At 40.1% G+C, this 24920-nt stretch overlaps 1 protein-coding gene across 2 annotated transcripts in view; it reads left to right on the top strand.

Annotated features, from left to right (window-relative positions):
- The first annotated feature begins 9939 nt into the window (after window positions 1-9939).
- Window positions 9940-24920, top strand: part of SLC35F4 (solute carrier family 35 member F4) — a 207089-nt gene continuing 192108 nt past the window's right edge. Inside the window, exon 1 of one of the 2 annotated variants that reach the window (XM_069464986.1) lies at window positions 9940-10314. In XM_069464986.1, coding sequence (XP_069321087.1) covers window positions 10212-10314 — 103 coding nt within the window. In that variant the 5' untranslated portion in view covers window positions 9940-10211. Of the gene's footprint in view, window positions 10315-11060; window positions 11293-24920 lie in introns of those variants that run through there. The other variant, XM_069464987.1, reaches the window with a different exon arrangement.

Genomic DNA, 24920 nt, shown 5'->3' with positions numbered 1-24920 from the left:
GTGTTTTGTGTTTTTGTAAGAAGTAACGTATTTTTACCTAGTTAATTCTATAATTTTTCATATGGTGTAGTCTTTGAGTATTTGGTTGCAAATCGACATTTTTAAAATGTAAATGTGGTTGTATTGGGTTAGTCTTTTTGTGAGTCACAGAAATAACTCCCTCATTCTCTCCTTTTCTTCAACAGATTCTGTATTATTTATGTACAAAAATATAGATTTAAAAGATTTATTCATGTTTCTAAGAAACTGGGAATATAGCAGGGGCTGGAAGTCAATCAGATCTTTACCTATGGTGTGATAAATGCCCTCAGAAAGGGCAAGTGCAGTGAATGTCCCAACTTCCCAGGCTCCCACTGTTTATCTCAGTTGTCTGAACAGCCCTGCTAAGTCAAACTCATTGCACTTCTTTGCTCTATGCCGGATTGTACCATCAGTATGCAGACCAGCATATGTGGGCGTCTCACCTCTTACTCCTGATTTCAAAGTCAGAAGGTTTGGAACTACATGTCATACAAAAGGTTACAGTTTCTATTCAGACCAAATCTCACTGTTGCAATTAACATTTTACTGGCAGATTTTGCTTAATGAAGTTACTTCCACATTGCTTTTGTTAACCTACAATTGGAAGATTGCTTTGCTGATCTAGAATCAGGAATTCTATTAAAGGACACATTCTGCAGAAAGGACATTCTCATCAAGTCTCTGATCAGTCTGCTTAACAACACTGGCATCAATTTACATTGGCTGGATGTGGTAGAATCCAAAAATGGCCATAATTCTTTGCAGCAATCCCATCAAGAGGCAGAATCTATTTCTCCACCCCATCAATCTGGGCTAGCCTTGTAACTTACTTTGGCTGACAGAATATGGCAGAAGTGAGTTCTGAGTTTAGGCCTCAGAAGGTCTTGCATGCTTGACTCTCACTCTTGGAACTTTGCTGCTGTCACGAACAAGCCTGGATTAGCCTGCTGGATCATGACATACGTGGCCCAGTTATCCTTGCCTCCCCATCCAGCAGACGTGTGAGAGAGGGCATCTTAGACTATTCAGTCCCCACCTGATCCACCTGGTGACCACAAATGCATGAGTCAGCCCAGCCAAGATTAGTCAACATGCCCAGCACAGTAGCACCACCTAGCTGACCAATAGGTCATTAGAAGTAATGAATGGTTGCTCCTTTAAGCCACTGAGGTTTGGAGTTGTGTGGTATGCAGTAGAAGCTAGACAGTAGCAGTGCAATTTTGACATTACTGCAGTAGAAGCAAGTCCTAGTGGACTTTAGAGCAGAGCAGGAGGAAGGAACGGAGTTAGAGGAAAAAAAAAAAGAAGAGTAACGTGTGCTCATCACCTTCTGTAAGCCCAGCTGATGATGTCTTTACCTAAATTAGTGAAGAAACAAGTCTCCTGAACATTACAGTAGAAGATTACACATAAAGGAGGAGATTCAAACCTCCTAATTATGATCCCCAAAAGATTTGTCAAATTGAGCCCATGTTAATATGGCAGTAAATGTTGAAAATATCAACCCCCATAATAAGAAAATGTATAATTCTTTCTATTTACTCATATCTAAAGAAAACACAAGCCATTTATTTATTTATTCCCACTCCCACCTCCTCCCCCAAAAGATAAGGAGTAATAGTTCAATTGTACTGGATGCCAAATTGGATAAGTAACCAGGTACTGATTATGCCAGAAATATAACTTTGGAAAATAGACATCTTGGGTTTCAATTTAATTTATCAGAGCCCTCGATGGGCATTTGTTCTGTCTGCTGAGCCCTTCCCAATCAAATCACATACTTCCCTTCTTCCCCTTCTTTCTGGTTAGGGAAAGAAGAGAAGCACGTGATCTGATTGGCAAGGTGGGAGGAAAAGGCTGGGACATGGATAGATTTGATCTGATTACACAAAGGACCTGTCAGAAAGCCGCATGGGAGAAGGTGGCATTGTGCAGTGTCCGGGAAAGGATGATCCACTGAGAGTGGGAAGGGCTGCCACAGACTCACTGAGGGGCTCCAGAACCATTGACTTAGGCTCTCTAGCTTCAGTTTCCTCATTTATAAACTTTGCACTGGGCAAGTTGTTACATTTCTGATCCTGAGACAAGTCAACCAATGTTGAATGTCTGTGTTTACCCCTACTTTGAGAAAGTGGTCTAAAGCTGCTAATGAAAGTGTTTGTTTATTACAATGATTTCTTCAGCTCTTGACATGTTTTGATTGCCTGGTATGTGCCAAGCACTCTGAGAAGCACTGGTCATACAATGGTGAACAAAATGCAGCCCCTACCTTTGAGGAACTTAATTATGCAGTCCACACAGCAGGGAAAGAGCTCTGTTGGAGCAAATACTTGGCCCCTCAAGGAAGGGAGATAGGGTAATCAGAAAAGTCTTCCCAGAGGAAATTCCTTTAGAAATAGCTGAAGGACCAGTAGCACTAGTCAGATGAGAAGCATCTGTAAGAACTATCCAAGCATCAATGTTCTCATCACTTGGCTCTACTGCAGAGAAGCAAGTAATACTTATGTCCAGACAACTGTGTACCTAGAGCACTTTATTAGCTTAAGAATCTAAAGATTTTAGGACTACTTTGAGATTTTACAAAACTTTTTATGTACTCGTTGTCATGGAGCCCTGTTTTATTATTTATGAGAACATGGAGAGACAGAAGAATTAGAGACCTTTAGTCAGACTTCATCACATTCTGTGGAAGGGAGATAATTGCAATTACTGAAAAGATTAATGTGCAGTCAGGCGGCACACTCCAGCACATTGCACACAAAACAGGTCCCACTGGAGAATAAAGAGCTGGGAATGGATTTTAGGGTTTGTGTGTGTGTGTATGTTCATGCACTCATTTTAATATCAGTAAGTTACTAATACATTTCAGAACATTTGGGAAATGGAAGATTATTCATACTCCCACTACTCTCATGACCACTTTTTGAATTTCGAATATCTTAACAATCTTTTTTTCCCTGCACTAAAAAATATGCAGTTGCAGTGGATGTTCATATACAATCTGGAATTCTGATTTTTTTTCACCACTTAATATTATAACATAGGATTTTTCTCATTGCTCCATAGTCTTCATAATCATAACCATAATTTTAACACCTACAGAATATTCTATCCAAGGGATACACTGTGATTTACTAAACTTTTTTCCTATTTCTTGGACATTTGGGTTGATTCCATTATTTAATTATTATCAATAATGCTGTGATGAAAACCTACAATGCGATTGGCTCTCCCCAGGATGATGCTGTTTGATAGTCCTGGGGGCATACCAAGTTCTGCTATAGATTTGTGGATAACAAGGGAGAGCTGAATCTGTAATTTCCACAATGGAAATATTCACTTGATGTTTGCACAGCCCATACCACTGACATGGGCATTCGAAAGCTGCTCCCGTTCATTGCCAGCATGGCCCGTGGTTTCTCCACTTAGCTTCCAATTTAAAATCTGATGTGGGTGATGTGATTGGTGAAGCTGGGATATGTGCCAGTGACCAAGCTGGGAGACTGGGAAAATTAATGTCTTAAGCTGTGTTCTCCAGGAGATAGAACCTGAGACAGACAGGGGTTTATGTACTAGTATACGTGTGTGTGTGTGTGTGTGTGTGTGTGTGTGTGTCTATATATCTGAGAGCATGTCACTTAATGCCATAATTTGGCATTAAGACTGACCAGTCTGATGGATTAATCGATCTTGTGGGCAAGAGGCTGCATAAGTGACAGCTTCTCAGGGTAGTCCGTTCAGAATAAAATGGAGAAGAATTTATACCCCAGCTCAGACCTCCCATTATCACAGGTTTGCCAAGTGCTACATCTGTCCCCTGAACTTTTAGGCTGCACACACTTGAGCCAAGCATATGCACGTTCATGTCTTAACATCAACAGAGAAATCCTGGGGCAGAGGCTAGAGGTGCCTAGCATCAGTATGAGTGAGGTACTGTCTAGGTGTTGTGTATAAAGTCAATGGGAATCCATGCAGATTTGGTCACTGCAAAGGTGGGGCATAAGAAAATGAATTGGAGCATAAAAGGTATTTGGTACAACCTTTTTAGCATCTCTCTTGAGAGGTATGCTTTTTCTGACAAGTTAGGAGTCTTCTCTAGCATTATATGGGTAATCAAAAAAGGACAAAAAGACAAATGTCTACTTAAGTACCTCTATTATTTCAGGGTATTTGAAGAGCAAGTTCTACTGATGGGAATCATGGACACTGAAAATAATGATGAAATAAGAGCTTGTGAATAGATTTCCTGCAAATTAAAGGCAAAGTCGTTCCTCAAATTCCTTTTGGCAATAGTTATCATTTAAGATGTGAATGTACTGAATATATAATCTAGACTGTCTGTCTTATTGATGCATTCTAATGAGTTTTAGATTTTCTATTCTCTCTGATTTTGTGTGCCACTCATAATGTTTCTTTCCAATAATTTATTTGTCTTCATATACTTTATTGATAAATTGTTTCAAGAACTAGGGATACTTATACATAATACATCTTTGGAAAACAAAGGCTAAAGAGAATAAGATCTGAAAAGCAAATGTAGTGTTTATGGAAGGAATTCAAACTCCTTTTGATGTTAGTTTTTTCTGTAATTTCACTTTTTATGTATCAAAGTCATCTTGAATGTTGACAGTCACAATGACAGTGGGAAAGAAAGAACTCTGAGTGTCTTGTGTTAGCTCTGGCTAGGATATTAATTGTCCTTTTTGTTCACAACCAGAATCAGTCACATAACCTCCTCACAGCCACAAGGGGGCAGGAAGTGCAATCCTGTGGTATGCCTAAAATGGGGAAGAACCATAAATATTTGGCAAACAGTCCCAGTGACTACCACAGCAGGGTTGACATTTTTAGCAGTTAATGTAATGTTGAAGAAAGTCTTGTGTGACAAACAACGTGCAGCTGGTTTGAGGTTGCGGCATGTATGGCATTTTTAGACATTTAAATTACAGAAAGGCTTATTTATAAAATGAATATGTAGCAGGTTGAATGTATAATGTAACCACCAACACGACTGTTCAAAAAGGTCTAAAAAACTTTATTTGTTTTAAATTACTGTAAATCTTACCCTGAGTCCCCGTTCCCCATGAAAATAGTGGGGGATGCAATCTGAGTCTTGTTGGGCCCCCCTGCTGCAGGGCTATGCAGTCAGGGGAGACCTTTGGCTAAGCTCTAGCATTAAGGAGGTGCTCTGGCCTTCGGTCCACTAAGCACTGCTGAGGTGAACATTTGTCAAGCCCACAGGGTATCCTTCTGGGGCTGGAGGCTCTGCTGCTTCTGGACAAGCTGGGAGGCACCAGAGTCTTTGTTGAGGCTGGGAAGCCCAGGGGCTAATGGCCCAAGCTCCAACAGGGCATCACATTGTGATGCCTCAGAGCCTCCACTTCCCTAGGACATTGTCAGCAAGCAGGACCTGAGCCCCTCTCACACTTGGAGACCACCAGCCTTTGTCCCTTTCCTAATCTGAAGCAAACCTTTCCTGTCCTCACACCTCCTCAAAGGACAAGCAGCTTCTCTTTCTGCAAAGCACTTCATTTCTGAAGCTCACCTATTGCATTGGCACATGAAATCTGCCTCATGTAATTGTTGTCATGGTTGAAAGAACTGAAGGAGATCTATGAAAGCAACTGCCACAGTGAAATTCCTAATAGTGCGAATGAAGCTTAAGAAATTAAGGACAGAGCAGGGGTGGGGTTGGGAAAAGGAAATTAAGATTTATTGGGTAATCACTATGTGCCAGGACCTGCTAAGATATTTTTATACGTTTATCTCACTTAACCATCATAGCAATACTATGAAGTAGAGAATATGAGCCCATTTTACAGAGGAAGACACTGAAGCTCAGAGGTCTCCCTGTATGCATAGAACAAAGTAACAATGATAGCTTATACTTATGATGCCTATTATATACCAATGTTATAAGCTCTTTATGAAAATAAACTCATTTATTCTTCCCAACAGTTTCATGAAGTAGGTACAATAGACATAATATTTCTATTTTAAAGATGAGAAAATTGAGTCCTAGAGAGTTCAAAAGGCTTACTGAAGGTCATACAGCTAGAAAATGGTGAGGTCAGATATGACCCTTGGCAATGCTCTAAACCATTGTGCTATACTGCTGAGGGAGAGAGAGAAGGAGCAGGAGAAGGAGAGACAGAGATGAGCGAAACAGAGAGACAGACACAGACACACACACACACATACAGAAACAGAGAGACAGAGACAGAGAGAGGTCACAGACCAATTTTAAAATTTGAATATATTTCTTGAAATTACTTAAGACTTTCTCCAAGGAGTTCAATGCATTTCCAAAGTTTAGCCTCAAAAATAGTCCTGGGATAGAGCCCGGCAACTGAGGTCAATGAAGAGTGGACCCTGCCCTGACTTCCCAGACAGACATCAGAGTGCTGGGTCCCTAATGCCTTCCAGCTGAAAGGTAAATTAACAATGCCTGCCATTGCCTACGATTGCAATGGAAAGGCTGTGTCAGCATTCCAAATGGGGCAGCTGATGACTTGGTAGTTAAATACTCAAAACAGCTTTCCTGGAAAAGGAATATTAAGACCATGAGTTTTCCCTCCCAGGTGCCATTTCTTATCACCTGGTTGGCTTGAAGCCAGATGCTTTTAAACACTAAGACTGTGTAAACTACTTAGAGTCAACTCTTTGTAAACAGCACTGATGTTCGTACAAAGTCATGTTGCCTCTTGGGTATAAAAGCTTAAACATTCTTGGCTCTCCAAGCAGCCAAGTTACTCTTAGTCCAAGGAGGTAGGTACACTATATTAATTTCCCAGAGGAAAACAAAAAAGATTATTTCCCTTCTTTCAGCCTCTTCCAATGGTAACTTTTAACAGGTGGACTGAAAGATTAAGTGACTTGTTCATACTACAGAAAGAGGACTAAAGCCCAGCTTTTCTGATGCTTAGCTGCTAATCAGAATAAGGAAGACTAGATTCTATGGATCTTCTTTTATAACCCTCCCAAAGTGTAAAGGCTGATGTGGTATTTTAAAATGATTTTATGACAGAGTATATATTTTTGAATAGAATTTATAACTAGTGATCATATTTCGTTGTTAATGTTATTACTTAGTATAATTATTTATGCATCAGACACAAGGACAGTAAGTGATCATCACATGAACTATTTTACAAATGATTTGGCTTTTTTTTCACAATATGAATAGCGAGTTTTTATATACTCAATAAGACTGACTCTATCAGTTGGTCAAAATAAATATGGCTCAGATACAAAAACTCACTTGGAATCACAGACAGATGTCATGTGCTTAATGCACTAAAAATATTCCTGAAAAGTTTCACACAAATCAAATTTTTAAAAATGGAGTTATGATTTATAAATACTAGGGAAACTAGCTATGTGAAGAGTTACCATGATGAATCATTTTGTGAATCAAATGAACCATTTTGTGAATCAATTTTCATTTTTTAAATTATATCTTCTCATTCTTTCAGAATAGGTTTGAGTCATACTACAATGCATATATTATAAATTTGAATTTTTGTAAGTGGGTTTTTGAAAACTGGTAGACTGAGCATGCAAACATATTAATAAAAATGTTTTAAAAAATTTTCACTTTAAAATAATTTCTGTAAAGTTTTGACAATGTCTAAAATGAAATTTGAAAGGTTAAAAAAGTTTTACCATTTATGCCAAACAGTACTATTACTAGCAGAAATTTACCTTTAACTGTTTATCAATTTATATTTGTAGGATTTTAGTTCCCTCCTTTAAAAAAAAATGTGTCCTAGATTATAGCATCTGCTGGCATTTGCTGTTTCAGTCATCCTATTACAGATGATTATAGAGATATTTGTAAATACTCTGCTATTTTAAAATTTATTTTCAGGTCAGTTTGAGAATTTTTATTTTTTATTTTATTTTAGAAACATAGACTTGTGGATATGTTTACTTACAGGATTTAAATTTATGCTGAATGTGCTGTTTGTATAAATGATCAGGTCCAGATCCATCTACTTCTCTGGAAATTTCTAAAAAGAAAGCAAAACTAGGAAGAAGGCAACAACTTAAGCAGTAAGTAAAAATTAGAAATTAAATACATTAATTATGGTAAGATGTTATAAACATTAATGGGACAAAACCACTTGTCTTTGAAGTCTTTGCATATACATATTCCTATTACACTGGAAGGTTTGTACTTGAATTGTTTTCTAATTTCTCTCCTATTGAATGCATATATTAATGTGCTATGGATTATAATGAATGTTATTAAATACATAATAGATGTAATATGGGCAAATTTATGTTTTATAGAAACTTTGAACAAAAGGGACACTTTAAATTAATGTCACCAACACATTTTATTGTGTGCAATGCAGGCATTTTATATAAGGTTTGCCACAGAAATAATAAAACTAACAAAAGTGTGCTGAAAATTACTTTGGGGGGAGTGTAAAGTCATAATCTTTTCATTCTTGCTTTAAAATGGTTAGCTCCCCATCATTGCACTAGTGTTACTTTTTCCTTTTAGTTCCTTTTGACCTTTTAGCTCCTTCCACCCTTCTGTCTTTCCCAGCCCAGAAAGCAGGTGTGGGAGGAAATTGGTTTCTTTATGAACTCTCCTTCCAGCCACAATCATCTCAGATTCACTCCATTCTCAAGATCCTGTGCTAAGCTTTGTGTCTGGATGAAAAACCTCAACACATGTGAAATTGAATACTGCATTTTCATATGCTTAAATCTAATTTACCTTTTTAAAAAAAGCTTGCCTATTTCTTCCCTCTTAAGGGCCCACACATACACACAATGTGGAAAATCCCTGGAGGAAGAGTGCTGAGACAGGTGCTTTAGTTTTCTGAGGGGGGCATTGAACTCGACTTATGTTTCTCTCTTTTTTTTCCCACCTAAGCTTTAGAAATGTGGAATCTGGCAGAGAAACCAGCTCTGCACTCTGCACGGAAGGTGGACCCAATGACCTCCAAGCGGGCAAGCCTACCCCCTCACCACTAACCACCCCAACCTTCCTTTCTGAGATGAAACTTTGAAGATTTTTTTTTCTTCAGGAGACTGTGACTGCAAGCTAAGAATAGGAGAATCATCTCCACTGCTCACTGACCCTAACTCAGTGGGTCTCTGGCCAAAGCAGAAGAGCCACACCTGAGGGGAGGGTGTTCACTCTGAGCACACAGCTTCAAGGACGTTTCTTCAAACAGAAAGTTTCCAGATTGCAGCTAAAACTTTCACCCACCCAGGTGTTTGCAGTTCCTTCCTGATATTTTTGGCAATAAAGGAGACAATCATTTCTTCTCAGGGCTCTTGGAAGTAGCAAAATAAACGTACTGTGCACATCCGAGTCTCCCAAGTCTTTCACGTTTTCACTGGGAGGATGGAGGGTACCTACGATGGTCAGACTTGAAGCCTTGAACTCTTAAAGTCTTTGTGTCCATAAAACCTGAATAATCATTCCACATATCACTGCGGACTCATTTCTTTTCATTTCTTGAAAAAGAAAGAAGAAAGAAAGAAAAAGATTTCCGGTCGTCTAGGCAAGTTGCAAGAACTGATTAACGCCCAAGAACGCGTGTAGATTAGCAGACTCAATGTGGTGTAGACGCCAAGCGTGGTGGAGCAAGCCCAGAGGCGCCCCAGAAGTGTCGTCTCCCTGAGCGACAGTGTGCACCTTTCGCATTAACAAACAGCCCTTAGTTCCACATGGGTTTCTCCCACCCCTATCCCTCCTCCCTGAGCCCCTGGCCACCCTCACCTTCTCTTCTCCTCCCACCCCCCAGGGCCAAATATCCCTTCCATCAGGTGGGCTTGAGGGGTGTCTACTCTCCGAGAAGGAGCGCGCAAGGGTTAATGATGACAGTCTGCGGCCAGGTGGGGCGCCCACGCCCGCCCCCGGCCACGGTGGGCGTCGGAGGTGAGGGGGCGCTGTTCGGGCAGCAGTGCGCCGGGCGGCGGGCGGGAGAGCTGCCAGGCTGACGGAGAGGCCGGCCCGAGTGGGGGCCGCTCCGTCGCCGCCGCCACCGCCGCCACCGCCGCCGCTGTGATGCGGAGCCCGTGCTGCGCCGGGCGGTGGAGTCAGAGCCCGGGCGCGGGAGCACGAGCTGCAACATCAGCACCAGCGGCGGCACCTGCACCAGTTCCCGGGCCCCGCGCTGCGCTCTCCGCCCCGCCGCGCTCGGGGCCGCCGCCCCGCACTCTCTATGGATGTCAAGGCGGCCCCCAACGGCGTGGCCACTATCGAGGACCGGATCCTGAGGATCACCGGCTACTATGGCTATTACCCGGGTTACTCCAGCCAGAAAAGTAAGACGCCGCTGGGCTGCTCTGCGCGGGGCGCGGATGGGAGGTGGGCGCGCAGGGGTGCCGCGGGAGGGCGGGCGGTCCCGACACCTGCAGCCCTGCCTGCGCTGTCGACGCTACCCTCCCGGCCTGGGGGACACTGGGGCAAAAAGTGTGTCCGCCGTCCTGGGTGCTGAACCGTGAGAGAGCTAGAGGGCCCCTGCCGGTTGCGCCCAGGAGTTTGGAAACAGTCGTAGCCTTGGGGGCGGAGGTGCAGAGGGGACCGTGTGAGCGCTCCTGACGGCCAGCTCACCCCTGGCTGATTTACGCCTGGAGACGGCTAACATGGCTGTTCACTTAGCGGAAAGTCAGCCCTAGGGGCTACACGCCCCCAAAGCCCCTACTGAGTGCCAGGCTGCGTTTGGGGCGCTGGGGACGCAGGCTGGGAAGCCTTGGGGGTGGGGCTGGCGGGGGCCGCCGACCCAGTGGTGGGTCCCAGCGCTGTCTGGGTCAGCTTGTTCACTCGAGGCTGTTGAGACGTTGCCAGCGCGGGAATTACTCCTGTTAAAGCGTTGGGAGGTTTTCCATCCTGGGCAGAGAAATGAACCTGCTCAGGTCTCCGAGTCCCAGCAATTGGAGCCAGAGACCCGTGCAAAGGACGAGGGGTGGGTGGGAGGGGGAGACGCGAAAGGCCCACCCGCCCCCGCCACACGTCGTGGCCACCTCGGAGCCCGGAGCCCGAGGAGACTGTTCTGTTCCATACCCGCTTTCTTCTGGCTAAGCGAGGTCATGCGGTGCGGATGCTTTCATGTTTCTGGACCAGTTTTGGTGGGGAGGGCGATGAGGTGTGCGCTTCCCGTAGTCCCCCTCCCCCAACACACAAACCCATTAGCTGTATTTGCTGGAATTAGTTCTGCCAGCGACTGAAGTGAAGCTCATTTTTTCTCTGAATTGGGGGGCAGGGGGTTGGAAATAGCTAGCTGCGGTTTAATTTCCATGCAGGTGGGATTTTGCTTTTTCTTTATCAATGCATTTCTGTCGCCATAGATGGAGCTTAATTGATGTTTTTGCTGTTATTTTTACCAGAAGCCTTGGAAGCTCCTAGATGCATTTCTGATTGGTATTTTTCTGTGACATTTCGGGGTGCAATCAGCGTTTCTGTGAAGCAGGGGACTCACACAAATTCTGGCACATAGATGAGAAAACACTTTATTTTTCATGTAACTTTCCCCTCTACCATGTTCACTCTCTATTGAATAATAATTCAAGAGCTTTGTTCCATGGGCTGTTCTTGCACAGATATTTTCTAGTTTAATATTTCATTTGGTTTCAGGAAAGGCCTATCTGATTTGGATGGTTTTGGTCTAGCTGTTTTTAACATTAGAGGCCTACATTATTCATTTTCCATACAAAAGTAATTATATAGTGTTAGAATTTTCTGGAAAGAAAATAACACACTGTTGAAATGCTCTTTGAAGTCTTTGTACTAAAGACTCAAAACTTCTTTTTTCCTATTGGCAAAGGATTTCTTTTTTAACCCTAGAAACTTAAGTGAAGGCACTAATATACCTTGTGGAAATTACTTGCATTTCACCTTTGAATATTTTAGTTAGGAACCAGGGGATTTTGGTCGCTTAGAGAATGTTGAAGCTGTCTGTGAAATTACAAGACTCAAGGTAGTTTATTATTATAATTTTTATAACAATGGAACTTTGGTTAATAAAGAGCAAACCAAAAAGAATACTGAAAAAGTGACATTTTAGATAAGGACATGTTCATATTGTATTTTTTACTTGCTCAAATAGCTGCACATGCTTCATTTGCAATACAATAACAGGACAAAAGAAAAAAGGGAAGAGGATTGGCCAAGGCTGTAACTGGAGGCTTAAAAGGATAAAGATGCATTTGGCATGGTTATTGGTGATGTACATTTACCTAACTTCAGGCCAAAGAGTTTGGACAATGAAGGCAGAGAATCTCACAAAAACAGAGAATTACATGATAGTCCTATAACTCTCAGGATGTTCATGCTTCCAGAGGTAGAGAGAGATTGCCATTTTGCACAGAGAGAGATTGGAAGAGGAGAAAGCTGGAGGAGGGCCAAAGAACCAAGCACCATGAAATAATCCTGTCCTAATGCAGGCTTCAACTAGTAAACAAACACATTGAAGCAAACTAGTACAATATGGTCAATTGATTTAGCTGTTACTGGGGATGGGCAAAAGCTTGAAAGAAATCTGGAGAAATATATTTAAGAAAAAGATACAATGATGAATATATATGTGAAGGCAATGTGACTTTTTCATTTCCTGACTGGTTACATATAAAGCCTTAAGGATGGGATGATCTCTTGATATCTGTGCCATTTACCTTTTTGGAAGTAGATGGAGACTCACCTCCGGGAAAATGTATCAAAGATCAGGCTTGTATTAATGCATCCTGCTGCCATACTTGTACCTTATCTAGAAAATTCTAGTAGTCAGGCTTATGTAAAAAGGAAATATAATAGGATTCAGAGATATGAACTTACTTTTATGGGCCACTGGGCCGTTTGTTTTATTTATCCTATTCAATTTAGTGAACAGTTATTGAGCACAAATATATATAACAAATCAGGGCACAAAGATGATTAAAGCATAGTGGCTAGCCTCCATTACTTAGGTAGGGGAAATAGATTAATTCACTCAACAAGTGTTAATTGAGCACCTCCTATATGCCAGAAATATATCAGAGAACAAGACAGACAAAAGTATTTTCCTTTTTAGAGCTTAAGTTCCAGTGAGAGGAAACAAGACAATACACAATAACAAATAAATAAATTTGGTATATTTCAAGATGATAAGTGCTTTTTGAAAAATTACAAGACCAAAAAAAGGGATAGACTATTCGGGGGGGCAGTGATGGTCACAATTTTAAATAGAGTGGTCAGGGAAGGCCTCATTGAGGAAGGAACAATTGAGCAAAGACTTGGGGGATGTGAGGGAATTAGCCATGTGGACACTGGGAGGAAGACATTCCAGGCAGTGGGAACAGCCAGTGCAAAGCTCTGGGATCAAGTACACCTGGCATGCTACAGAAATAGCAAAGGGGCCTGCACAGTGGGAGTGGCATGACAACTGGGAGAATGGTTGGAGATGACATCACTGAAGATCCAGGAGCTCACATGAAGTAGGATCTTATAGGTCACTGTAGGTCCTTCAGCTTGTTTTCTGAATGAAATGGGGAGCCTTTGAGGAGTTCTGAAAAAATAGTGATGTGACTTGACTTACCTTTCAAAAAGATCAATCTGACTGCTCTATTGCGGCAGGGATGGAGACAACTAATTAGTATGTTATTGCAATAACCTAGGTGAGAGATGATGGCAGCTTGAACCAGAGTAATAGCAGTACATGTTGTGAAAGATGGTCAGATTTTGGATATATTTGAAATTAGAGCCAATAGGATTTCCTGATGGATTGGATATGGTATCTTTAAGAAAGAAAGGAGTAAAAAATGACTCCATCCTTTCTAAGTTGACCAAGTTTGAGTTGCCATTAGCTGAAGTATGGAAGGATTCAAGGTAGAGAAGTTTGGAGCTGGGGAGAGTCAGGGGATAAGGATAACATTTTGGAAATGTTAAAAGTACTTGGAGATGTAGAGTAAGATTGGAGACATAAATTAGGGATTTTCCAGCATTTGGATGGTATTTAAAGCCTAAGACTGGATCTCCAAGGAGTGAATAGAGAAGAGAAGAACAAGGACTGAACCCTGAGACACTCTGACATTAAGAGGTTGAGAGAAGAGGAGAAACCATTGAAGGAGAACAAGGAGGAGCTCCGAGGGAGGCAGGAGAAAAACCAGGAACATATGATACCCTGGAATCCAGGGAAGAAAGAGTTTCAAGGGGAAGGGATTAGATGAGTCCATTGCTGTTGAAAGTTCAAGTAAAATGAAGACTGATAACTAACCACTGAATTTGACAACTGAGGGCCATTGGTAAACTTGACAAGAATATTTGACACGAGTAGGTAAGGGAGGATAAGATGTATTAGAATGTGTAAGAGAGAATTAGAGGGAGGAACTGGAAACTGTGAGTACAGATGACTCTATAAGGATTTTTGTGCAAAGGAGAGCAAAGGAATAGGGTCAATAGGGTCAAGAAAGTTTTTTTCTTTAACGATGGGAGAAATAACATATTTGTCTACAAATGAGAATGATTCAATAGACAAAGAAAAATTAATGACGTTGAAGAGATAGGGTATGGAATCCAGGGCAGAAGAGAAGAGACATTGCTTTAGACAGGAACATGGATACAGGCCAAAGTGTGTGGGGCAGGTTCTGGAAGGTGGATAACTGAGATGGTGGAAGTCTGTTGAAGTTCTCTTCTGGCTGCTTTCATTTTCTCCAAATAGGAAGCAACGTCATCAGCTGAGAGTGAGGTTGGGGGAGGAGGCAGTAGGGGCTGGAGAGGAGAGAAGGTGTGCATAGTTAAATAGGGAGATTGAATGGACTGGGGAAGTACACTAAGGTTGTTTGGAAGCCTTAAGGGTCCGATTAAAGCTTCTGGTCACAGATTCAAAATAAGACCAGTCAGTGGGTTGTTTTATTTATCGACACAGTGAAGGGATGGAGCAAGTGAAGAGAAGGATTTAACCAGAGTTGCAGATTATCCAATGGGTACAAAAAATTAATAGGGGAAAGAGAGTTGTATACAGGAAGGCATTATTATAACAATTGACCATGGAATTTAAACTTGGTAAGCAGAGAAGAGAGGACAGACATCAAGATAATTAGGAACAGTGAAAATGTGGTAGGTTCAATGGCTTGGAGGTCGCAGCAGGATTCAAGACTAGTAGAAGTTTACTGGAAAGATAGCAGGTCATAGTCAGAGCAAGGATTATATGCTATAAGCACTTACTCATTTCCATAAGTCAAGTGAAAGGATAAATTCATTTATGTTTTATTGTAGTCCAGTATTGATATTTTGGGGGTGAGCCTTATTTTTTGTGTTTGTACAGGGAGGCAGTGTGTTGATGTATAGGTTAAACCCTAGTGGTTTGGAAATTGATACAGTCTTAAACCTGTCAGCAACTTCCTCCAAGACCTGGGACACCTCTCTGTGGGTATCAGTTTCCTTGTTTTTAAAATAGGGGGTTAAAATCACTATCTCAGAATAGCCATGTAGTAAGTCAGTTTTGACAGCATTCAGAAAAGTCCCACCTCCACGGTATCTCACTCAATAAACTAGCACATTTACTGTGCCTCTCCTCACCCACCTTTGATCTCAGATAGTGACCAGTTGCCTCTCTTTGTTCTGTGCCTTTGCACCTGTTGGCTTTTTGTTTCTTCTATACTCCATTAGTGACCAGGTTCTATGATTGTTTTCTATTGATAGCTGCATATTGTAGTAAAACTTTTCCCCCTTGCTCTAATACCAGCTCTGACTACCCCACTCCAAAACAAACTCGACCCATTTCTGGCTGTTTGGGTTCTCCAAGTGCTCAGATGGCTGTCATGACTTAGCATTTCCCAAGGTTCCAGCCTCAGCTATGCCTTCTCACTTTCTGCTTTCGCTGAGCCAACTCGTTTAATCCCATGGCTTTACCATCTTCTTTGTGTCTGTGTTTCTACTTTTTCTGAACCTAGATCTGTATTTCAAACTCCCTACTAGCATTCCTATCTACATGTCCTCCGGGCATGTCACATATAAAACCAAATTCATTGCTCTGTCCTTAAAATGTGCCTTTTCCTTCTTATTATGCTTTTCAGCTTCCAATATCTATATCCAACAAATCGCCCAAGCCGGAAACCTGGAGTTGCCCCCAACCTCTGCCCTATAATCAGATTACAAGTCCTGTCTATTCTACCCCAAGTAGGTGCTTTCCATCCCTACTTTCTACCTCTAACATCCTTCTCTCAGCCTGAAGTCCCTCCAACCCAGCATGCACACTTTAACAACATTTATTTCCTCAAAGTGTAAATTTGTGCATCTCACATCCCTGATCAAATACCTGGAATGATTTTTTATTTTCTGTGGAATTAAATCCAAACTCCTTAGCATGCCACAGTCCGAGCCCCGTTTATATTGTTCTTTTTCAGCACACATCTCCCCCAATCCCCCAACGGCCAAACTAAGGCATGCTTAATGCAGAAAATCTGGAAGGCAGAGAAGCAAACAAAGATTAAAACAAAATTACTCATAATTCCACAACCCAAAGGTGATTAGTGTTAACAGTTTGGTATATATCCTTTCAGTCTTTTTTATGCCCAGAGACACATGCAACTGGTTTTTATTTTGTATTAAACATTTCTCTCATTGGTCTATATAATTTTAATGACTTAATTTTAATGTATGAATAGTCTTCCATATATGAAAGCTCCAATTGTTGGATTCTTAATCCAATGTTTCTTTTAAATCTCATATCCCATATGGTCTCCACACAGCCTGGTCATAGTCTCCTCAAGCAGCTGGTTGTTTCAATGGCATTATTGTGCCTGTGCTCTTTTGCGTCTTGGTGCCTTATTCCGCTTTGGCCCAAATGCTCCCTCTCTCTGTGTCTCCTTCGTCACTCAGTGGAAAGCTCCTGTTTATCTTTAGAGGCACGGTCTCAATGTGCTGTCCTCTGTAAAGCTTCCCACTTGCCCCAGACTGGTTAATCCTCCCCCTGCGCTCCTGTAACACTGTGTATTCACCTCTGCTCCAGCATTTAGCACACTATTTTGGGCTGCTTGCTTTGCACAGAACTGTCTCACCCACAGAGCTTGGGGAGGGCAAGGGACTTATCTTTATTTATTTATTTCATCTTCAACAAATTGGTACCTTGTGGTGCTCAATAAGGTTTATTGTACTAATGAATGAATGATTTTAGTTCCCTTTGAAGAAATTGGAGAGTTAATTATTTTCACACAGAAAAAGAAAGAGTACATGATGGTAGTGATTGGACAAAAAGAAAAAGTATACCAGCAATGAATAAATACCTAATTACAGGATGAAAATACACTAAGTGGTATTTTATGATCATTTTACCTCTCTGGTTGTAACTTGTGCATTTGCATTTCCTTATTTCCTTCTTAATGTTTTCTGTGCTTGAATGGGGGAAAATGAATTTTAAAAAGTATGGAGTAGTATAAAGTTATCATAATCGTAAGAAAGAAAATGTGATTCTCCCCTTTCTTTTTTGAAGTGGTTACTATTGGTTTGTGCTGCTATAAAGGGAATACCTGAGGCTGGGTAATTTATAAAGAAAAGTGGTTTATTTGGTTCACGATTCTGCAGGCTGTACAAGAAACATCACGCCAGCATCTGCTTCTGGTGAGGGCTTCAGGAAGCTTCCAATCAAGGCAGAAGGCAAAGGGGTAGCAAGTGTGTCACATGGCAGGAGAAGGAGCAAAGAAAGAGAGGAGGTGATGCCAGACACTTTTAAATAACCAGCTCGTCAGTGAACTAATAAAGCTAAAACTCACTCATTATCGCAAGGAGGGCACAAAGCCATTCATGAATGATCTGCTCCCATGACCCAAACACCTCCCACCAGGCCCCACCTCCAACACTGAGGATCAAATTTCAACATGGGATTTGGAGGGGCCAAACATCCAAACCATATCAGTCTTCATGGTTCAGTATTAATACTGTATAGCTCTTAAGCACTCTAACTGGAGTAAGTTATGGAAGTGTCTCTTACCAGTAAAATAAATGTAACAAATTTTTATCCCTGTTCATATTCTGTTTGTATCCTGAAAGTAAGACTTATACTTCTTTATGTATGATAGATAGTGTTTTGTAAACAGCTACAAATAAGTACCATTGATATGTAGTGTTGAGAAATATTTTGCAATATAGTTTTGAATTAGAATATATAAGAACATATCAACATATTCAGTTGATGCCAAATATCATTGCATATGTTATTGATGTCGGTAGTTTTTATAATGTTTATTCTGACGTATATTTTGCATTTAAAATATAAATTTTCATATAAACTGGATATTTGTATTATAAAATACCACTACTACTAGCTAACACTTGGGCGTAACATTGTTTCAGGTATAGTTTCTTTGGAAAGCTTATCTAAGATCTGATTTGAGGCCATGAGGTCTAATGTAAAGACCACAAGCTTTGGCAACAGGAAGACCTAGGTCTATACAACTGCTGTGCTAACTTCCCAGCCTTTTAAACTTGCATAAGTAACTTAACTTCTCAGATAAACAATTTTGTTCCCATATAGAGGTAATGATAATAGTTGCTTCACAGGTAGTTGGGAGGATTATGTAAGATAATGTATATTGAGTGTCTGGCCCAATGTCCTATTCAATGTATGGAAGCTGTTATGATTATATAGCTATGAGGAAACCAACAGAATCAGTTTTTTGATTTTAAAGAGACTTGCTCACATTTCCCTTGTAAGTAAAATGGTTTACCACGTATTTTTTCCTTCATATTCAATATTGTATTTTGAATTTTTGTTATTAAAAAATATGTTACAGCAATGTTAAAGACAATTTACAAATTGTCTAAGTTCACAGTGGTTTTTATTTTTGGATGTTGCCTTCTATTAATACTCTTTAACCATTTCTGACTTGCCTAATGCTGTAACCAGAGGGGGTAGTCCTACCTGAATTGCCTCTAGGGATAGTTCATTTAAAATGAGCTGGAGGCCATTTGTGATGAGTTTATTCCAAATGGGCTAATCTAAAAAAGAAGAGGCAGATCTAGAGCGTGAGTGAGTGCCAAGATGGGTCTACACGTCTGGAGATGCAGGTACCCAGGTCCCAAAATGCAGTGAGGGTGGAGAGGAGAGTAGGGAAAGGGAAGGGTTACAATCCCAGCTGAAGATGGGTAGCTTGGGGTGGGATGGGGTGAAGATGGGATAGGGACAGCAAAAAGGAAGGGAGGAAGTGAAGGCTGAGTGTTAATTTGGGAACAGTCTATTGGAAGTAGCATTGTTCCTTTCACATGTGGAGCATTAAAGGGACACTTCTGTTTTTGGCTATTTACATAGCAGCAAACATAACAGACAGGCTATTTCATGTTCTATTTTTAAAAATATGTAATTATGTTATAAACACATTTGCATATTTCTACATAGTCTTCAGAGTTATACTTTTTAAAGTTTTAAAGCAATTTAACTACTTCCAGACACAGAAGAATATAAAGGAAAAGGAAAAGGAAAATAATCTTGTCATCCTAATACAACTACTTTTATTTTAGTTAATTTCTTTCCAATTTTCCTAACGCATATATGACTTCACTTCAACATCTCTAATCATCAGGGAAATGCAAATAAAAACCACAATGAGATATCACTTCTTGATTTATTGACATATATAAATGATAGTGTAGTCATAATTCTGATATACATATGATTTTTGTGCCCTGCTTTTTTCCCACCTAACATTTCAGGGTAAGCATTTCTCGTTTATCTGCTTGGAGAGGCTAGGATTGGATTCTCCTTTCAGAGATCTTGGCTTAAACAATTTGGGCAAGCTGGTTCTACATTATTTGAGACTAAATAAAATGAAGAGACCTGGAGTGTTAGTGGTGTTTTGTTTGGTTTCTAGTCATAGGATTCCACTTGCACTGGCTTAAGCAAAATGAAAGCTATTGAAAGGATACTGAGGAATCTCTCATGGGTTTTAAAGGCAGGGATACACTGGTGTAAGCTGGAAGCAGGTCCTGGAGCGTTGCAGGAAAAGCAGAAAGCCTTCTTTCTTTGTCTTTCATCTCTTTTTTTTTCTGGCACATGTTCTCCATTCTTGTCTCTTGCTGCAGGCTGGCTTTCTCTATTTCCTTGTCCAAATGGTCAAAAATAGCCACTGCCAGCAGTTCCAGTGTTTAAGTGTCCTCTATTCAAGAGAGCAGACAGATTGAGGAAGAATCTCTTACTTCTAAATCCAGATTCCTAGGGAAAGGGACACTTTGGCCCAATTTATGTCATATACACACTCTTGATCCTATTGGTTGTGGTTGTTTGGGGCGGAGTTAAGTTATCCACTCATGGCTGCCAGAGGCTGTCTCCTGTTACTCTATGGACTGTGGGGGAAGAGGGAGTTTCCAGAGAAAAGGAGCAATTGGTTGGATATCAACTTAATGGCTATTTGGTTCACAGAACCTTGCATGACATTTTTTTATATAAAATCATAGGCCTCAATCAAGAGCCAATCTGTTCTTTCTTCTGGTCCTGAAAGCCCTTAGAGTGGGTCTAGATAGTATTTAGTGAGGTTACAGCTACTGTATAATCCTACAAACTAAGAAAATCCAGGTGTCTGTTTAGAGTGTAAGTCCTTGAGAGTTCTGTTTAAGGGTGCCCAACCAGCACTGCAGATTGCTTAATAAGCTTTATTAAAGTGCCACTGGTTATATCAAATTTAAAAGACATACTTCTTTTTCTAGGTCAGATAGGGCAACACACCATGTCCTTCAGACTCAGTGTATAGTCATTGAGGATGATGCTTAATATTGTATATTTTAAACAGGGATTGAAAATTACACTATTACGCAGTTTGGGTGGGATTTGCTATATTAAGACCTGGGCTGATGCCAAGATAGCACTAGTGAGGTGTCAATAATGGTTTTACGGCCCTGAAAACCAGATATGCTAAGAATTATTTATGCCTTTTGTGAAAGCTGAGATTCCTAAGGGTGTTAGAGTCTGCAGGTTTTTGCTGCTGATACGTTACTAAACTTCAAGTCATGTGCCTTTGGTGTCTATCTTGTGTTTTTGTTGACACTCATGTTTAAATTTAGGCATTCTAGAGGAAAGATCCAGACTGAGTGATTTGGGAGCCATTTGGAGCACCATCTTCCTTGCTGGAGTTATGGTTACAGGGTCTAAAGGAGTGATATACACATCTGAAATGACAGTATTATTTAGATGCTGAGAAGTTGAGAACTTTAAAAATTGTGAGCACCTGTGGATGAAGGTGCTTGTCTTTTATTTATTTATTTTTATTTCAGAATATTACGGGAGTACAAACATTTTGGTTACATGAATTACTCTTGTACAGTTTGAGTCAAAGCTATAAGTGTGTCTGTCCATCACCCAGATAGTGTGCATTGTACCCGTTAGGTGTGAATTAATCCATTCCCTCCTTTCCCCTCCCATCTGCTTGATTTCCATTGAATTTTACTACCATTATGTACAGGAGCTGCTTGTCTTGTCCCTTTCTGGGCCACACCCACGTAGCAGCCATGCTGGTCTTTCAAAAGCTCTCACTGTACCATGCCTTCTGGTTAAAATCTTCAGTGGTTTACTGTATGTCCTGGAAAACTGTAAAACCCAGCCTACAAGGTCCTACATGGTCTGGCTCTTCAGCAGGCACCACACTTCCATGTCCTCATTATGCTTTGGTCTTACTGGCGCCTGCTCCAGACCCTTTCATTCCTCCGGGCTGATGAGCAAGCTCTTCCCTCTTCCGGATGCTCTTTCCTGTCTGGCTCCTTGTCATCCCTCAGGTCTCATATTAAGTGTCTCCACCTCAGAAAGGCATTTCCTGCTCTGCGTCTCTATCACCTCATGTACTTTTCCTTTATACCACTTACTACAAGCTGCAATTGCATTTATGTTCATTTTTGTGATTGTTTAGTGCTTTCCCACCCACTAGGCTCCTAAGGGTAGGCATGGGTTGTGTCGCTCAGCACTGGATGCCCAGCACAAAGAACAGTGCCTGTGCACTCTGTGAATATTTATTGAATGAATGATTAAGACTTGTTAAAAATTTCAAGTAGATTTTTTCAAAAAATAAACTTTCTATTTTTTATTATTTATTTATCTTGCAATCTGAATTCTAGGACAAAAAATAAACTTTTTATTTGGAATATTTTTAGATTTAAAGAAAAGTTGCAATGATAATACAGAGAGGTCCTGTATACCCCTTATTAGATTTACCCAGTTGTTAACACTTTACACTATCATGGTAAATTTGTTAAAAATAAGAAACTAACATTGGCATATTATTATTAATTAAATTCCAGACTTTATTTGGATTTCACCAGTTTTTCCTTTAAGGCTCTCTTTCTGTTCCAGGACCCAATCCAGGATACCCTATTGTGTTCACTTGTTATGTCTCTCAGGTAGGCTTTTAATGCATTGAGCTTGAAAAGATCATTTCAATTTTATAGCAACTTCCTGGCAGATACTTTAGGGCTCAGATCAGATCACATTTGAAAATTTGACTACTAGTTTTTCAAGGTGACAAAGGATTCAAGTCACGTTAGAATTGATCTATGACTTGACACTGTAATTGCATACCCATCTTAGAGACTGTTTTATACTGTAGAACAGTGGATTTTAGCATTTCTACTTTTTAACATTTTAAGAGGCACAGGAATCTTTGAAAATCTAAATAAAGCTATGAATTATCCACTTTCCTCCCAAATGCACATATACACCAAGTATTTTCATGGAGTTTATTACACTGGAAATTGACTTCACAGGTACAGGATAAAAGTGATGATTCCACTGAATTCTATCTATATTTTTATTTCATAATAACATGCTCAAAATTTTTTGGTAATGTATGGAAACATGGGAATAACTTAAAGTTGTTAACTAAAATAAAAATGAACTTTAGTTTTATTCAAAAGTAAATTTTAATGAGAAAGCTCTTGTGGTTTGGATTGAATAAGAAGCTAAAAATTTGGGGTGGTCTTAGGCATGGCAATGTGCCTGTCATCTTTGACATCCAGTTGACTTCAATGTGATGGAAATCTTAATACTTTCTAAAAACTGTGACTCATAAGGATATGAGGTAGCAAATGAAATTAGAAATCTCATAGCTTATTTTACAGGAAGAGGGTGAACTTGTATCAGGAAACACCAGATTTCCTAAAGACTCTTCAAGTTGAATTTATGTCACATAATTTCATTCGTACTCAAGTCAATGAGATCATCTTTGAGGCAAGGTCTGCACCATCCAAGCTGTCTTTGTCAGCAAGGAAAAGATGATGAATGGATGTGTCAGTTTTAAGGTCATCCAAGAAGAATTGGCCTTCAAACACATCCTGCAATATATCTAAGTACCTTTAGATTGTTTGTTTATAGAGACATTTTATGATACATTGTCACTCTGGATCCTTATTTTCCTGAGGAGCTTCATTTCCAGAAGAATTTGTGGTTTTCAGCTGCATTATAATGGTGGCTGTAAAGCTTTAAATGAAAAAAAAGCTTTATCATGCTCATATCTATAGAGTAAGCAAAGCCATGAATGAGTTTCTCTTCACTGAATTGGTCTATGAGTGGGCTTCCCTTTTCTTCTCAAAGATGATACACATTTTCTTCCCAAATGCCATTCAAAGATTTCAAGTCATGATTTCTAGAAGCACAGAAGTTTCCAGGTAGTCAAGGAGAACTCCACATTCTGTTCACTTTTCTCAACAAAAAAATTCTTGAGAAGATGATAATCTGGACCCTGTCTCTGATGAAGTTGACTTTCAAGATAGTAGAATAGGTTTCTTGAAGGATTATTGGCAATATTTCTGGTGCCACTACATGCTGATGTTCAAGGTAGTGACTTACACTGATGTGCAAAGTTACATTCATCATCAAAGCAGTACAACCTACTTTTCTCCCAAGTACAGTTTTGCTTGGCATTGTAACTTTTTATGTTTCCTAAATGGCTCATAGAATAGGCTTTCTCCTTCAATATTATTCATATATACCACACAGAAAATCAGGATTCGGAAGCACTGTGAAATACCCAGTTGTTTGCTGAAGAAAAATGGCATAGCTTCTGGTATCTTCAATATTTGTATCAAAATTATGGGAAATGAGCAAGTTTGGGGAGAGGATTTTATTTCATAAAGGCACTGCATCCATTTTTATCTTCTGCTCCAGACCACAAACCAGTTTATCCTTTACCAAAGTACATTGGCTCCCAGGTGTAAGTGTATTCTTTGCTTAGCAATCAGCTAGAATGCTTTTGACTTCAAGTAAAGAAAATTCAACTTATATTGGCTCAAGCAATAAGGAAATTTATTCTCTTATGTAATGGGAAATTGAAAGGTGGTTTTTCTGACGCAATGGGTTATGCTATAATGAAGTACCCTAGTTCTAACCTTTTTTCCTGTTTTCCATGTCTTTGCCTATGTGTTGTACTTTATAGAAGATTTTCTGGACTTTATTTTCAAACTCTTCTATTAAGTTTTTCACTTAAAGTTTTAACAGCTCTCTTTTTTTCTGAATATTTCTTTTTAAAATATAGCATTTTTTTCTTGTTTTAGGGATGTTATAGCTTCTCTTATCTCTCTGAGGATATTAATACTATATATTTTTAAGTTTCCTTCCCCTAAATGGGCTGTTTCCTCCAAGTTCTTTTAAAAAAATTCATTATTAGCTAATATTATTGGATTTTTATGATTTTTGTCCATCTGCTTATATTCTAGATGGCAGGACTCAAAAACTGGAATCTATGAGAGTAGTTGGGGTGGTCAAGAATCATGAAGGGTCTGGGATTTTACCCTACTTTCAAGCTCACAAGTTAGCATGCTACAGTTTCATAGATGCTAGCAGAAAACACGAGACTCATGGGTCAGGTTCAAAGGACTTTATTACTCACAGTCTCATAAGCAGCATTAACTTCATGTTCACATTGGTTCCCTTTTCTTCCCAAGTTCCACAGGGACTACATGGAGCAACCAAAATGGATCTTCAGTA

Source organism: Eulemur rufifrons, chromosome 2 (assembly GCF_041146395.1).
Source record: "Eulemur rufifrons isolate Redbay chromosome 2, OSU_ERuf_1, whole genome shotgun sequence".
In the NCBI taxonomy this organism is placed as follows: Eukaryota; Metazoa; Chordata; class Mammalia; order Primates; family Lemuridae; genus Eulemur; species Eulemur rufifrons.
The sequence above is the reverse complement of the archived record's forward strand: the minus strand, read 5'-3'. Positions and strand labels throughout refer to the sequence as shown.